Source organism: Carassius carassius, chromosome 33 (assembly GCF_963082965.1).
Source record: "Carassius carassius chromosome 33, fCarCar2.1, whole genome shotgun sequence".
In the NCBI taxonomy this organism is placed as follows: domain Eukaryota; kingdom Metazoa; phylum Chordata; class Actinopteri; order Cypriniformes; family Cyprinidae; genus Carassius; species Carassius carassius.
Genome location: NC_081787.1, coordinates 18,616,870 through 18,634,764, shown reverse-complemented (window position 1 = coordinate 18,634,764; position 17,895 = coordinate 18,616,870). Strand labels below are relative to the sequence as shown.

The 17,895-nt window shown below is 37.8% G+C and overlaps 1 protein-coding gene across 3 annotated transcripts in view; it reads right to left on the bottom strand.

The window, feature by feature from the left end:
* Window positions 1-17,584, bottom strand: part of LOC132113912 (nucleophosmin-like) — a 31,194-nt gene extending 13,610 nt beyond the window's left edge. For all 3 annotated transcript variants that reach the window (XR_009425227.1, XM_059521969.1, XM_059521968.1), the window contains exons 1-8: window positions 17,468-17,584; window positions 17,007-17,089; window positions 16,239-16,358; window positions 6,355-6,448; window positions 5,794-5,891; window positions 4,845-4,933; window positions 2,859-2,907; window positions 802-885 (exon numbers count right to left, since the gene is read on the bottom strand). Coding sequence is in view for 2 of the 3 variants with exons in the window: in XM_059521969.1 (XP_059377952.1) it covers window positions 802-885; window positions 2,859-2,907; window positions 4,845-4,933; window positions 5,794-5,891; window positions 6,355-6,448; window positions 16,239-16,358; window positions 17,007-17,089; window positions 17,468-17,516 (666 nt within the window). In the remaining variant the exon portion in view is untranslated. The remainder of the gene's footprint in view (window positions 1-801; window positions 886-2,858; window positions 2,908-4,844; window positions 4,934-5,793; window positions 5,892-6,354; window positions 6,449-16,238; window positions 16,359-17,006; window positions 17,090-17,467) is intronic.
* Window positions 17,585-17,895: the final 311 nt, after the last annotated feature.

Genomic DNA, 17,895 nt, shown 5'->3' with positions numbered 1-17,895 from the left:
AATACAATGGACCTTTTCCATGGCCTAGAAGAAAAACTTTGAATGTCAAGATTGAATATTTTTCTCTAAAACGCTTGGTTATTAAAAGTGTATTAAGTGAAAAACAATACAGAAATAATGGCTTCGGGATCATCGTGTCCTCCCAAGACGGGGCAGTTTTCAGCTAATCACAGCTGGAGTTTTGAATTATGCTGCTGCACACATTTATCTTTAGGGGTACCGCTGGTCTAATTTACATTTCGCTCTTGGCGGTGTTGGCTGATCGTAAACAAAGACATTTGTTTCATTATCCCGTGGTTTTCTCTGTGAGGCTGCCATGTCGTCGGCGTCCTAAACTGCACCTGGACGTTTGGTAAGAATTACCTCTGGCACCGACTGGTAGAATTTGGCTTTTGGTTGGCACGGCTTGGAAATTTGGAAATGGGATGTGGACTGAATACCAATACCTGAAACCCAGACGGCTCCTACAACTTGCATTGACCCATGAGAACATCAGAACATGTTCTTTTTTTTTTAGTTTGTTTTAAAACCAAAGTGTTACATAATATGAAGCTGTTTTTGCATTAATGCCGGACTTAATTTATTATGATCAAACCTTATCTTTTGGTTTGCATCCATCAAATAAGATAAAACAGGTTTCGCAGAACATTTAATTTAAAAAAAATAAATAAAACACTTAGTTTGCTTAATTATCCAAATATAGGCATGAATGTTTTAATATTTAATCAATTTTTCGGTAGATTTCTAACAAAACGGCTGTATTGTGATATTTTACCTTTAAGCGAGTAAATCATAACTTACCTGTGTTTGGGGCTTCCCTGATGTCCCCGCTTTCTTGTCTGGAGAGCCGTTCTGCTTATCTGCACTTTTCTTCTTCTCTGGGGTCTGGAAAAAATGGACGGAGCGAAAAAGAGAGAGAGAGAGAGAGAGAGAGAGAGAGAGAGAGACATTGCAGGTTAAAATGAGTTATTTAACAGGTGCCAAAGCTCCAGTCACCTGTCATGCTCCGTGTTAGAATCATAACAGTGGATAATGTGTATGAATTGAGTGATTGTGACAGCTTTTCTCTTCAGTGATGTAACAATACGCTTCTCAGAAGTTTTTCAGTTGAGCTATCAAGAGAGCCGTGATGAAAGAGAGCAGTAATTTGTTAGAAGCACAGCCTGTCTAGTCACGGTCTAAAGGGACCACAGGACACTGTCATTGCTCTATAACTCTATACCCCACAGAGAAAAACAGACAGTGGAAGAAAATCATCACCTTATAACTAGCTACATGTTTTTCTCAGGAACAAAGTTACAGTACATTAGAAGACCTATTCTTAGTATATAGTATATGCCAATTCATTATAATGCATTACTCTACCTGAATAAACATGCATTATAATGCATCATAAATGTGGTTATATTTATTTATTAAAAAGGTATATTAGCCCGCAATGTGTCATTTGAACACTGTAGCATAAATTAACTATTATAAACAGACTTCACAGACGTTGTTTCCAACGAAGTGAACAGCGAATGAACAAACATGTAAAAGAGCTGATGGGTCAAAGCCAGATCTCGAGACGGCTAAAGAAAGAGAGAGTGAGACACTGGAAGCTGTGAGAAGAGAAGAAAGCATTCAGGATGGGGGGATGAGGGAGGATGTGGAGTGTGAGACAGAAGTGGTCATCTGTCGTCCCTCCTCAGGGCAGGAATCAGTCCTCACAGAGCAGGTATGTACCTGCTTTGATCTCTAAACACACATACAAACACACAGCAGGGCTATTAGTTTTTATTATGGATGTCAATTTCAGTTTATTTCCACTGCGTTTTATTGGTGCATAAATAGTTTAGATTTTGATTTGAACTACATTCACTTACGTTATATATTTAATATATATTATATTAATTCTTTAGTTAAATTATAAATGTCTTTACTGTAACTTTTGATTAATTTAATACGTAATTGCTGAATGAAAGTATTAATTTCTTATTCATACATTAATCTTCTGACCCCAAACAAGCAAGTGGTGAGTAGACAAGTGAAGTCAGACTGTCTGTGAAGCTTAACAGTGTACTGTATACGTGATCATTACGGGATGCAAACAAGATATGATAAAGATGATAAACATGACATGAGGGAGGAAGAATTTGTGTTATATGAAGAGACAGAGAGAATGCCATGTGCTCTCAACATTGATGAGATAATAACAAGTGGTGATGAATATTTGATGAGGCAACATCCTGTGTCTCAGGCAGAGACTGGCACCTGCTGGTCACTATGGGGTTGTTTTGGTTTCATTCTGGACTATAGCAATGTAACAGAATAGTTCAAGAGTATCGGGTCAGTAGGGTTTTTTTTTTATGACAATATGACAATGACAATAAATGACTTTCTATAATGTTACAAAAGATTTCAATACATTACAAATAAATTCATCAAAGAATTCTGAAAACCAAATGTAACAAGGTTTCTACACAAATGTTAAGCAAAGAGTTTGAGAGAAAAAGAAAAAAAGACAAAGAGAAAAACTTTGAAAATAACATGAAATATTTCTTGATCAGCAAATCAGCATATTAGAATGATTTCTGAAAAATCATGTGACACTGAAGACTGGAGTAATTATGCTAAAAATTAAGCTTTGATCACAGGTATAAATTACATTTTAAAATATACTAAAACAAAAAACAATATTTTAAAGTGCAACAATAATTTGAAATATTAATGCTTTACTGTATTTTTTGACTAAATAAATGCAGCTTTGGTGAGCATGAGAAGCTTCTTTCAAAAATATTACACATTTTACGGTAGTGTAATACACAGCATTTCCTCTTTTCTGATTGTATAAATATAAAAGAAGTGGCAAGACTCACTTTTTGAGGGGTTTTGATGGGGCTCTTTTCAGCAGGCGTTTCATCGTCTCTAAAAAGCGAATCAGCAAAAAAATGCAAACGTTTATCAAATGAACAAAAATACAAATGATCCTCTCAAAGTGAATTCTTGTTTACTGAGTGTAAAAACTAGGGCTGCCTCCTAAGAGTCAATTAACCGAGAAGAGGTTTAATCTATCAAAAATGTTATTAGTCACTTAGTTGCAGGTTCCAAAAAAAGAAACAATCCACAGGAAGTGGCAAAGACATTATTAACAGCTGGTCTATGTGGTAATTACAGTACAATGGTCAGGACATCCAAATGGTCATTTAGTTTAGAACCTCAAATGCGGCTTATCATCTGAAACATGCAAGTAGTATCATCATTACATAACGTTAACCTAGAAAAATGTATGCTATTCAAGTGTAAACTGTATTTAAGCTGCATTTAACTTAAAATACAAATTTCTGGTCATACAGATAAAAGTAATACATCTTTTCGAATCTATCTGTGTGCACTCACAATAAAAACAACCCGTTGTGCTTTTGTAAAATAATGAAAGCAAACAGGTTGCACTTTCTGCTGTCCATGTCTCTGTGAACTTGAGTGCTTCCAAAAAACTCGACACACTGTGCTTGACTCACTGACATGAAAAATATATCTACAGAAAGCAAAATATCTACACTTAAATGAACCATTTCAAATAGAAAACAAATACTTTTAGCTCATCTAATCTGTATGAAACATGTGGTCCGTTGTGGAGACGTCGAGTCAGTCTCGTCGATTTCGTTACTGCAGCCGAAAATACAGAAAACACAGTTTATTAATGAATTATTACAATGTTAAGGCAGTCTTCCTGCTGTTTTTTTTCCCTGATGCATTCATAAACATTACTCCTGCAGTGCGCTGTGGCAAGATTTATGTGTGCGCTTGAGCACTGAAAGGCTACAGGCAATTAAAGGCTCATTATTATGAATTACATGGTTTATTATTATAAACGTGCAATTAGTCGACTAAATAAACAACTAGGGGTGTAACGGTACGTGTATTTGAACCGGACCGTTTCGGTACAGGGCTTTCGGTACGGTTGCACGTGTGTACCGAATGCAATATTTTGTGAACGGAACATAGGTAAATTTTAGTGTTTCCAAACGAACATATTAAGTGGCGGAAGTCTCCGCGTTCAGCGCAAATCCCGCCCTGCAGCTGATTCTAAGGCCGGCGATGCGTGGCGTGAGCGTGGCGTTTCTGCTGCGTGTCAGTTGCATGACGGCTGCCTCATGTTTTCTGTGTCTTTACACACCAGAATCATGCCTGACGCGGCGCTGGCGCGCTGCTGCTACTGTAGGTGACATAGAGGGAGACCGCCGACAGACCAGGATCTTGTCTTCACGACAACAATATCTATACTTCATGTTGAGCATAAATATAAAGCCTACTGATAAAGGACACCGTCAACAGTATTGACGGCAAAATAGACTATGTTTGACAGGTGCAATATGCCAGTGTGTCACCGGCCTAAGGTTTTCAAAAGGCATCACGCGAGTGTGAACATCACTACAACTAGGAAAAAAACTATTGTAATTCAAACGCAGCTCCCGTCGGCATTTAAACAGACCTTTGCTCTTAATTCCGATCGATCCAACGCAATAACGAAACCTGAGGGATTGGTAATGCTGCACTGTAATCATAGTTATTTATATTTTCCATTATATTTTATTATATGATATTGGTTTGACAAATTTTAAAAAAAAGTTTATAGTAGTAAACAATCTGCAGTTTAATGTTTGCATTTCTTTCCCTTACTGTACCGAAAATGAACCGAACCGTGACTTTAAAACCGAGGTGCGTACCGAACCGTGATTTTTGTGTACCGTTACGCCCCTATAAACAACTATAAGTAGATCAGAAACATCTTTAGTCGAGGGCAGCCCTAGTAAAAACCTTTCAACAGCACACATCTACACTGAATAAACAAGAGTTCTCACTCTTCATCATCATCATCGTCGTCGTCGTCATCATCATCATCATCACTATCCTCATCCTCGTCTTCATCTGTGTCCATTTTCAGCTTTTTCTGAAATGAAAGAAGCAAATCAATGGAAACAGAACTAAGTAAATATATATAAAACTAAGCACTCTGGCAGTAAAACCTGAATGGAAGTGATTTGTTAGATGCTAGAGAAAATTGTAACATACTTTCTTTTCTAAAAACATTTATTAATGCATTAAATTGTGTCTTCTTTATTTTACCGTAAATCACAACAACAACCCTTAACCCTAGTAAAAAAAAAAAAGTGACAGCATCTCATGGCTCACTGCTTCAGTAAGAATTCTGGGATCATTTCAACACTCCGACAAAAGATTTCAAACAGACTCCCTGTGTATCACATCGAAGACAAGCTATTGCTTGTCTCAGACACATATCTAGAGGATTAAATGTGTATTGAACAATGTGTCTCATTATTGAGATTCCACAAAAGTCAACACCCACTTACCCTTAACCCTTTTCATGTCTTATTACCAAAAGAAGGTACCACATTCTGTGATAAATTATTTTCTTCTTTATATTATCTTATTTCCCAGTACAAATATCTATGCTTAAAATATAACAATTATCTGGTGTAGGAAAAATCTTAAAAGCGGAAATAACTGATAAATGGATAGATATTTTTTTTTTCTTGTTTTAAGAATGAACTGTTAATTTTGATAAATTTTTCAGAAAACAAGACTTAATATATTATGTCATTTTGTTGTATCTTGATCCAAGAAAAAGGTTAAGTAAGATTTTTATGTTAAGTATCTATCTCTGTTTATATTTAAATGAAGACGTTTTTCAAATCAAAGTGTAATGCACCAAAAACAGTCATAATTTAGAAGCTTTTAATGAACTGTGTGGAACCAGCATTATTTGATATGTGGTCAAAGACAGATCACCTGAGGCACTTTTGCAAGGGTCATGTTGGACGGTCTCTTCACTGGTGATGTATCATTCTCCTCCTCTTCCTCATCCTCATCATCTGATTCCTTCAGACCTGAGCACACCACAGAGATCTCTAGACATCAGTGACTGTGGTTTAAATAAAAACCAAAACAACTTCACATGTCCAAGTTTGTATGACAAAACCAATCTGACTTATGTAAGTGGAGACCCAAATGCTGCACTTGTTTAATATCCGCAGAATAGAGCTGACATGCTGAAAGTGTCTAAACAGCATGTGCAAACATATGGAAGCGATTATATCAGAGAAAATGGTGTTGCATGGTAACAGTTCATTCATTTGGATTCCGTGTGGAGAGAGAAGGGCCCTTCAGGATGGCCAGATTACTCCCATGAACGACGCATCAAGCAGAAAGAAGAAGTTCATCAGAGAGAAGAGAAGAATAAACAAGAGAGGCAAAAGACACACCTGGGAAAGGGCTTTACTGAACTCCTGAACTGGTTTTCAGTGGTCGTGTTTGGTCCTAACAAATGAGAAAAGACAAAAAGGTACTCACTGACAAAATGCTGACCGCTGATGTAGACCGGCCCCGCTCCGGACTGCAGGCGAAAGGACACAGGAGGCGTGACCTCAAAACCTCCCAGACTTAGCTAGAGGGAACATGCAGACACACATATTGCTGTAATGATCAAGTGAGAATGATGGAACAAAACAAATGCAAAACGTTTGTTTCACGCTCTACTTTTAGAACACAATCAAACAAAAAAAATGAAACACCACAAACAGGCTCAGTTTTAAGACTCACCTAACCTTGGGTACAAAAGTTTGGGGTCAGCAATGTTTTTTTCGGCATGGATGCATTTAGTTGATTAAAAGTAACAGTACAGACATTTATAATGTTACAAAAGATTTTTTATTTCAAATAAATGCTGTCGTTTTGAACTTCCTATTCATCAAATAATCCTTAACAAATGTATCCCCGTTTCCACAAAAATATGAAGCAGTGCAACTGTTTTAAACATTTATAACAATAAGAAATGTTTCTTGAGGAGCAAATCAGCATATTAGAATGATGTGACACTGAAGACTGGAGTAATGGTGCTGAAAATTCAGCTTTGCATCAAAAACAAATTATATATTAAAATCGATTAAAATAGAAAACAGTTACTTGAAATTGTAATAATATTTCACAATATTACTCTTACCGTTGTATTTTTGATCAGATCAATCTAGCCTTGGTCAGCATAAGAGACTTACTTCAAAACACAAAAAAACTTTTGAAGAGTTGTGTAGATGATTGAATATTAAAACAAATACTACTAGGTGTTCTTTATCAGACGATTTGGTGCCAAAATCAGATGATAAATGATTCCCACCACACAAGCAACCAAAAAAAAAATGTGTTTCCCAGAAAGAATTCACGACATCATTCTATGCCAGAACATCCCAGCCAGGCCTTCAGCTAAACATCAGTACATAATTGCGCAACTCGCGAAATGCAAGCCACGGCCAAAAAATCTGAATGAACATTCCACTGCGCCAGGCAACAGCACTTGCATCGATGGCAACCAGATGTAAACAGCTGAGGGTGCGATGGTCTGCTTAATGCTTTAAATGACAGCTATGAAACTGTTGTAATTACATTGAATGGCGAACAATCCCTCACGTCCAAAATCATCTCAGATGATCCGTTTCAACACAAACGCTAACTGATGAGTTGATTGTCTCCTGAGAAATCGAGAAAAAGCCTTGTAATTAAGGTACAACTATTGCTCGAGTCAGATATCCTGGGGCGTTTGCTAATTTTGGGCTTGAATAGACTGAAAAAAATCCAAGATCTTACAGACAAGGACAAAATAAAACAAAAAGGGCTTACAAATGTGGACAAAACAAATATGAGAGAAAATGAATACGCCACCATTAAAAACTCCACCCACAGTACTAATCATACCCGCAGTTGGTATATCCTGTTCACTCGGAGCCAAAAAACATAGATTCCTTGCAGAGCTCTTTAGAAATGCTCAAATTTTCCATAGCTGATATAAAACAGAGGCAAATATGTGCTGATGTCATGGAGGGCTTGTGCCTGCTGTCCTGATGATGCAATGATGGCCCAGCCCCTTCCAAAAACAAGCTGTCAATCACAACTTGACCAGCTTTGGCACGGCTGGAATTTTTATTAGACACATTCTTCCAATACCATAAAACACCCATAACAGGCATCCCTTCACAGTATAAATCCATATATCAAGATGTCATTGAGGGCATAATAGCACTATTTTTATTTTACAAAATGAATTTGAGTAAACTTGAGAAAAGAATCATCTGCCATATTTATTTCACTACCACATTACTTGAAAGCTTTGTCTACCGCAAAATATGATTTGAAGTGAAAGTCTCTAAATCTAAGGACGCTTTGGTTAAATTTTATGGTGCCCTTTCAGTTAAACAATTAAGGAAAGACACTACAGGCAAAATCACTTTTTTCATGCACTGGTATGGTACTATGATTTCCGCGATGTGGAAAATGCAGACAGAATTGCGGAATCCATTCCAAAAAATGGAATTTGCTGTATAATGTATCGTGGAATGTCACAGAATTTTTAGACTAATAAATTAAAAGTAATGCTAAGTCAGTTCATTTAAATCAGATCGCAATATGGGCTAGTGTCTGTGAATATTTAGGCGCAAAAATGTTATTGAAATATGGATCCTGCATGTTCTGCGTGTCTCTGTATGAATGAATGGAGTCTCAATGAATGAAGAAGTGAACACATAAACATCGTCTCCAGACCTGCTCTGAGAGTCACTTTATGAGCATTTGACCATTTCATTTGAGAAAAACTGTCATCATATCATATACACACAAACAAAACTCTTCACAGCAACCCATCAAAATAAAAGTCTGGTTAAACTTTAAGAAACTGTGACAGAAACATATTTATTTTGTACAGAATATACGTTTTAATGTAATACTACTACTATTCATTAAATAATTATTAAAACTATATATTTTTAAGGAATAATCAATTTTTTGTGGAAAAAAAAAAACTGAATTTGGGGAGAAAATAAAACAGGTTTCAATAGGCCCTACATTGGTCAGTTCTGAGATTTTGGCATATATGGCTTCTCATAATGTTTTTTCAGACTATTGGAAGGAAATCAAGGAAAATACAATACTTTTAATTTTATTGCAATTTTATTGCAAATAAAATACATATTTTTAAAGTAAAAAATAATAATAATAATAATAATAATAATTCACCAGCACTGAGCCAGAAATTTCCAGTAACATTTACTTGGGCCATTCTTTAAAATATTTTTGTTTGCAGTAACAGTAATTAAAAAAAAAAAAAAAGGGTCGGTAGGTCGGTCTATATTTTTTTTTTTCAAGTTTCAATGTAAAAAAAAGTACATTTTTGTGATGGTGATGACGTAGGTATGAATTTAAACAAATTAGCATATCGTGACGGTCTTCAACCCGTGCATTCGGGCGCATAATTGCAAACCTCATTTTGATGCAGGCTATATAGACCATAAACAAATGTAAATCTTTGTCAAAAACATGTTTATTGCATGAATTTCAGGTGAGAAGAAAAAAAAAATGAGATACTGTTTTACTTGCATCCACCGCTACGTGTCAATGAAACCTATAAATGAGAGACCTTTTACTTTGCTTTCTTGGGTTGTCACTTTTGTAAAAAAAATCCTGTTTGATTTGAGTGACAAGTGTTCATTGAATCGATTGTAAAATCGATTTTGCATGTCTAAATAAGTTTTATACGGCAAATAACACCAAATATAAGTAAATCCACGGACAACAGCCAGGAGGAATGTAAAGATTCAATATATTGAATCTTCAATCAATATATTGAAGACAGAGACTTGGAACAAACCTGAAGATACTGCCACCCTTGCAGCCCTCTCCACTAATTTCACTTGTTCCCACACTCCTCGTACCACTGGGAGGGGTGGAGGGACAGGTCTCCTTATATCAAAAGAATGGAAATTTGATCTTCAGCCATCACCTACAGGTACTGTTTTATTTGAATCACATGCCATTACTGTAACCCACCCTGTTAAAATCCACTTTCATTGGTCATTTATCGTCCCCCAGGTCAATTGGGAAACTTCTTGGAGGAGTTGGATGTGCTGCTATCAAACTTTCCTGAAGATGGTACTCCTCTGGTACTGCTTGGTGACTTCAACATCCACCTAGATAAACCCCAGGCTGCTGACTTCAAAACTCTGCTCGCCTCATTTGATCTCAAGCTAGTGTCTACTACAGCGACTCACAAATCAGGCAACCAACTGGACCTCATCTACACGCGCTGTTGCTCTGTGGACAACTCTTCAGTTGCTCCACTGCACACCTCAGACCACTTCCTCATTACTGCTAACCTAGCACTTACTCCTGAAGTGCCTCACACTCCAACGCAGGTCACCTTTCGACGGAACCTACGCTCACTCTCTCCATCTCTCCTATCTTCTGTGGTTTCATCCTCGCTTCCTGCACTCTCTCAGTTCTCTGCTCTGGACACAAACAGCGCTACGGACACTCTTTGCTCCACTTTAACATCTTGCTTGGACAACTTTTGCCCACTGTTGTCTAGACCAGCACGCACTGCCCCATCTGCCCCCTGGCTGTCTGAGGTTCTCCGTGAACATCGCTCTAAGCTCAGGGCTGCAGAGAGGAAATGGCAGGAATCAAGAAACTCTACAGACCTCAGTGTGTATCAGTCTCTCCTCTCTTCCTTCTCTGCAAATGTCTTCACGGCTAAAACATCCTACTACCACAACAAAATTAACAGCTGTTGTAACGCTCGGACACTCTTCAAGACTTTCTCTTCTCTTCTTAATCCGCCGCCACCACCTGCTCCATCGACTCTTACAGCGGACGACTTTGCAGTTTTCTTCACAAATAAGACGAGATCCATCAGCGGCCAATTCTCCACACCGCAGACTGAGGACAACTTCACAATGACCGATGCACACTCTTTCTCCTCCTTCTCCCCACTCTCAGAGATGGACGTCTCCGAACTTCTCCTGTCCAATCATCCTACTACTTGTCCACTTGATCCGATCCCCACTCACCTCCTTCAAGCGATCTCTTCTTCAGTCATACCTTCGCTTACTCGCGTTAACAACTCCTCTCTTCACTCTGGAACATTTCCCTCAGCATTCAAGCAGGCTCGGGTAAGCCCACTGCTCAAGAAACCATCTCTAAATCCAGCGCTTCTTGAAAACTACAGACCGGTATCCCTTCTTCCATTCATTGCAAAGACACTTGAGCGAGCGGTGTTCAACCAGTTTTCTATGTTCCTTGTACAGAACAACCTCCTGGACAGCAACCAATCTGGCTTCAAAAGTGGCCACTCAACTGAGACTGCTCTGCTCTCGGTTACTGAAGCCCTGCGACTAGCAAGAGCAGCTTCAAAATCCTCGGTACTCATCTTACTGGACCTTTCTGCTGCTTTTGACACTGTTAATCACCAGATTCTCCTGTCCACCCTCAGAAAGATGGGCATCTCTGGAACAGCACTCCTGTGGGTTAAGTCCTACCTCTCTGACAGATCCTTCAGTGTGTCTTGGAGGGGTGATGTTTCAAAGTCACACCACCTTGCTACTGGGGTTCCTCAAGGCTCAGTACTTGGACCACTTCTCTTCTCAATCTACATGACATCATTAGGATCTGTCATTCAGAAGCATGGCTTTTCTTATCACTGCTACGCTTATGACACCCAACTTTACCTCTCATTCCAACCAGATGACCCGACGGTAGCTGCTCGCATTTCAGCCTGTCTGAGTGACATCTCTAGCTGGATGAATGACCATCACCTTCAGCTTAACCTTACGAAGACAGAACTCCTGGTGATTCCAGTTAACCCATTGCTTCATCACAACTTCTCTATACAGCTGGGCTCATCAACCATTACTCCTTTGAGGACAGCTAGAAACCTAGGAGTTGTGATGGATCATCAGTTAAGCTTCACAGACCACATTGCTACAACTACCCGGTCCTGCAGGTTTGCCTTATACAACATTAGGAAGATTAGACCCTTCCTGTCAGAGCAAGCAACCCAACTTCTTGTCCAAGCTCTTGTTCTCTCCAGACTGGACTATTGTAATGCTCTCCTGGCGGGCCTTCCTGCATGTACTGTCAAGCCTCTGCAATTGATCCAGAATGCAGCAGCGAGGGTTGTCTTCAATGAGCCAAAAAAAGCTCACGTTACTCCACTCCTCATCAGGTTACACTGGCTACCAGTAGCTGCTCGCATCAAATTCAAGGTACTGATGCTAGCCTACAAGACGACCACTGGCATGGCACCAACTTACCTAAACTCATTGGTTAAATCTTATGTGCCCTCCAGAAGTTTGCGCTCTGCAAGTGATCGACGACTTGTGGTACCATCCCAAAGAAGTTCAAAATCACTCTCAAGGACCTTTTCCTGGACTGTGCCCAGCTGGTGGAATGACCTCCCAATCTCAATTCGTACAGCTGAGTCTTTACTCATTTTCAAGAAACAGCTAAAGACTCATCTTTTTCGACAGCACTTAACCAACTAACACTAGCACTTTTCCTTTTCTTGTCTTTTAATTAAAAAAAAAAAACAAAAAAAAAAAACCCTACCTATGCGTTCTATACTAGACTAACTGAGACTTGTCATGGCACTTGTATACTGTTGTTGTTCTCTTGTTGACCTGACTGCTTCTATTGTTCTCATTTGTAAGTCGCTTTGGATAAAAGCGTCTGCTAAATGATTAAATGTAAATGTAAATGTAAATATTGGTAAAGACCAATATTTCTGATGATTTATTGGCGTGAAGTTACGTGCACAATGACAAACAGGAGTGCAACATTTTCGAAAAACAATAAGCAGAGTGGACTGCCATAATGCAAAACATTTACTGCATTTACTGGCTTCAACATGGCTGTTTACGATTAAATTTCAACAAGAACAAAAAAAACGCATAGGCGATTTTCTAGGGCTGTCAAAAAAAATCGTTTTTCGAATATTCGTAGAATTTAAAATAAAAATCCACATTCGAATGCAAAAACGTGTACGCGCACCGTCCGCGCGGTCTCAAAAAATGCCCGCACGCGGATGCCGGAAAGGACATAATGCAGACTGTGTGCGGACGGCCGAAGTATACTTGATCTTTATCAGTGGCGCACGAGATGCGATGACGATGTATGTGGCATTGCATTATAAGGTTATGTTAGCCCATCCAGTTGAAGCCACTACAAAAAAAAAACACAGAGAACATCATTGTGGAGAAGATCTTGTTTACATCAAAACTGAAACCAAGCTGTTCACAAGAACGCATATTTCGCGCATTTTCTAGAGGGACACCGTTGGACTCGCGTCTCGCACAAGAGAGCCACATGTTTAGAAAGACATGTAAAATGAATGTATTTAATTTAATTTTCTAAAAATATCTCAAGATTTTATGTTGGGTTTTTGTTCCCCATCCCACTGCATCTCATGTTTTTAAATGAAAAAATGTATTCTGTGTGACTGGTTTTCCGCCCTTTTTATTTATTTAACAATGCATGCATACATGACGCTGTTTTGTTTATAGTTCTTTAAGCAACTTAATTCATAATAATTGGTTCATAAACATTATTTTAAATATTATGTTGTTTTTTCACAGTCATGTATTCTAATGCTTTGAATAAACGTGCAGCAATATTTTGCTCGATGTGCTATCTTGAGGCCTCAGAAGAGAAGCAAAAAGCTTTTCTTCACCCTAACTGAAATTATGCATTTTAAATTCGAATACAATTCGAATTTTGATCATATTTAAGTAAAAAATTCTAATTTAGTTTTTCAGCTATTTTGACAGCCCTAGGCGATTCAAGCCCGAAACTGTATGAGACTGAATACCGGCTGAATTCACATTTCTGTTGTAAAAAGAGAAACATTGTGCTGAAGTATTATTTGCTGTTATGCGTTTGAGTCCTGGCTCAATAGAAAACTAAAGGGTGCCCAAGCTGCAGTTGCTCTGTGACGCATGTTCACTTCTCCGAGAGAAGGTCGTTAAAATAAATTTCCTATTTTCTTTTTCGAAACTTGTGTTGGTTGATTCGTGCTTGATTCGTGCAATAGATTTTCGAACATAAAGTGACAGTCGACACGGTCACGGTTTTAGACTAGAGAGGAGAAGGGATGGGAAAAGATCTGGGCACCGTTTTTCCAGAACTTCGTGCCAAGTTAAAGCGGTGTTGAGCTATTTTAATGAATTTTTTTAGATGTATTATGGTGCCCGAACCCGTATGACTTTGAACAGTGACCGCAAACATTTTGTTAACTGCAGCCGCAGCCATCATTACTAAGTGCGAACCGTTGACTCTGTCAATACCAATAGTGTAAACATAGATGACGTCACGTTTTTTTTTTTTTATTAAAGAAGATAGCCTTCATTTGTATGTAGGCCTAGGCAATTTATATATTTATAATAGGGGTGTAACCGTACGCAAAAATCACGGTTCGGTACGTACCTCGGTTTTAAAGTCACGTTCGGTTCATTTTCGGTACAGTAAGGGAAAGAAATGCAAACATTAAACTGCAGGTTGTTCATTACTATACACTTTTTTTTTAAATACTTTTTAATAAAATATATATAAAATAAAAAAGGAATAAGAAATAAAATACTGCTGCAAAGTTCTCCACTAAATAAAATACTCTCAGTCTCAAACCAATATCATATAATAAAATATAATGAAAAATATAAATAAATAACTATGATTACAGTGCAGCATTACCAATCCCAGCTTGTAGGCCTGCTTCACCAGAACCGTGCCGTGCCTGCTGCTGTAGGTGACAGGGAGACCACCGACAGACCAGGCTCTTGTCTTCATGACAACAATATCTATACTTCATGTTGAGCATAAATATAAAGCCAACTGATAAACGACACCGTCTACAGTATTGACGGCAAAATAGACTATGTTTGACAGGTGCAATATTTGAAAATTGCTAATTATTAATTTATTTTTTTAAATTATATTCATATCTGAATTTATGTTAACCTAGAGACCTTCAAACATCAAAGTGTCATGAATTAATATGTAGTTGTGTACAAAATAACATATAAACATATTTTCCTATCCTATTTTGCCTGGAAACGCTTCCAACACGCTTGCGTGTCGCGTGAAAAATAGGCGTCGGTTCTATTTTTAGCATGCACGCGTTTTATCTCACGCAGGCAGTCTGCAAGCTCTAACCTGTTGAGCCGAATTAAAAACGAACACGCCACGCAGCTGAGACGCTTGCGCCACGCATCCAGTGTGTCGCCGGCCTTAGAATCAGCTGCAGGGCGGGATTTGCGCTGAACACGGAGACTTCCACCACTTAATATGTTCGTTTGGAAACACAAAAATGTACTTATGTTCTGCGCACAAAATATTGCATTCCGTCATTCGGTACACACGTGCACCGTACCGAAAGCCCTGTACTGAAACGGTCCGGTACGAATACACGTACCGTTAAACCCCTAATTTATAATACTTACTTAAATATAATTAATAGTATTTTATTGCTTTTGTATTAGTTGTTTGAAGAGTAAAAAAAAATTAGTCGGTCTTAATGCAAATTTCCAATCGGCAAGTCGGTCGGACTAAAAGCAGAAAAAAATAAATAATTCAGTCGGTCCTAAATTGACAGGGTCGGTCGGGTTACGGCAAACAAGAATATTTTTAAGGATGGCCTTACAACAAACTTTACATTTTATCCCTATCCATATTGAGAAGGATTTGTTCATATAGGGTATACATATATATCTGAACTCTATGTTCAAATTTCTGTTCTGGAAATGGTGATGTTTATTAGTTAAAAAGTTCTATCCTACTCACCTGGGGGTATTTTTCCCTTATATACAGATTAATATTAATTATTAATGTGTAATAACAATAGTGTTAGGGTTATAGATTGGTTTAGAGTTAGTTGCTAGAAATTATGCATTATTAACAGGAATACAAATGAGACTGTGAGGGACTGAAGTACAGGAGTTCAATGGATTCTACGGCTGTGTTATAACATACCAGTACCAACTGTTCAGACAAAACATCCTTCCAAAAACTTACAGTACAGAAAACTCTGTAAAAGCGGTTTTGGAAGTTGTGAAGATTAGATGATCTAGGACCTTTATACAGTGCGTGCTACTATAAAGACTGCAAGTCTATCCTTCACAGCCTTGTTTTCATCCATGTTAAATTCAATATGATGTCTAAATCAACAAAGGTCTACTACTATAGAAAAATCCATGAAAAGGACACTGTCAAATAAAGAGTTACTGAACTGAATCAAACCAACTGAACAAAAACAGTCACTGCACTATTAATAACCAAAGTAGAATAACTTATGAATGATGCATAATTAGGTAGATGGATGCACAGTTGAGCACAGTTGACACAGAAATGTAGACTAGAACACTTACAGAAGGCAGAACGGATGGCTTCAGTACAGCAAGAGTGATTTTGGTCATTTTGCCATCGTAAGTCAATCCCTCCATTTCCACGGTGTGGAATTTATCCTCCGCCTCAGCACCCAAACACACCTGAGCACAAAGGTGAAGAGAGGAAACTGGTTTGTTAATGTGAGTTTATGGGCAATCGAAATAATACAATTTATAATACGAATCACTGGCGCGGTGATGACGAACACTGATAACAATATTCCCAATACAGAACTGAATGCAGTGTCATAGAATAATACGTTATAAAACAGTGTTATTTATTCCAGGATAGAATGTTATGTTTTAGAATAGAAAATAATAGAATAGAATAGAATAGAATAGAATAGATTAGAATAGAATAGAATAGAATAGAATATGCCGCTTCAGTCTTTCTTCAGTAAATTTAATACTTTAGAAATATATATAGAGATTTAGAGTTAAAAAATATATATATAATAATAACTTACAGCACCCCCTGATTTCAGCAAACATGAAAAAAGCTAATATACAGTAATCATGCATTTTTACAGGAGTAAAGGATCAACTAAAGGATTTACAAGATAGAATATTATTTAAAGTGCTACAGAAAAGGACAAATGTACAGAACAGATCCAGATAGAGATTATACGACTCCGCCTCAAAACTTCTAAATTTATATAAAGGTAGGACTGATTGAACTACTCCACACAGCACTGAATATCTGTGATATTGGGTCATTTTAATGACATTTCATTCATTCATCTTCCTCACCGACTTGAGTGACAGTTGATGTTCAGCCTCATCATCATCTAACTCAACTTTGTGCTCTTTCTTACCAGCTTTCAATGAGCAACCTAAAGGAAGAAGACAAACTTGTGTTTTATTCATTAATGTTGTAAAACTTACATGAAAGTCAACTTTAGAGGAAAAAGCAAGGAACAATCAACATCCACATACTTGAATAAGTCTACAGACACGAAATCTTAGTAAGCAAAAGAAATACCCCACACCTCTTGTCCACAATATGTTTGAAATAACAATGAAAATAACATTTGCACTCATTAGAGCATTAGGCTATAAACAAAGGCAAACTCCATGCATGAGGCTAGCTGCATTAGCCACAACTCTTTTATTGCACTCCAATGCTGCAAGCAGACGCATGACATATGATTGCATAATACTGATTAAAGCATAAATATGATTATGCAACATGAGGTTTTATTTCAGCTCACCAAATAAATAAATCTGAGGTCGACAGAGGTCTTTAACGTTCTCCTCCATTTTTGCGCCACAGAGGGTCCTGTTACTCGTAGTTCCGGCGTGCGGATTGACAATTGAATGGACGAATGAAAGTGCAAGAGTGGGCGGCTTTTGTTTGCATTTATTTTTGTGCGCGCGCTTTCAGTACCCAATTTATCCGCCAGATGACGCCATATAATAACTATTCCGTATACTTGCTCTGTTCATCCATCCATTCTCGAAACCGCTTGTCCTATAGCAGTGGTCTCCAACATGGTGCCAGTCTCTGAGTCGCCCGCCGAGCATGTTCTATAAATAGCCTGAATTGTAATCTTTCATTTTTTTTTATGATAATGGCATAAAATGAGAAAATAACTATTGGTGACATTTCATATACCATTAAAACATAATAAAATAATTC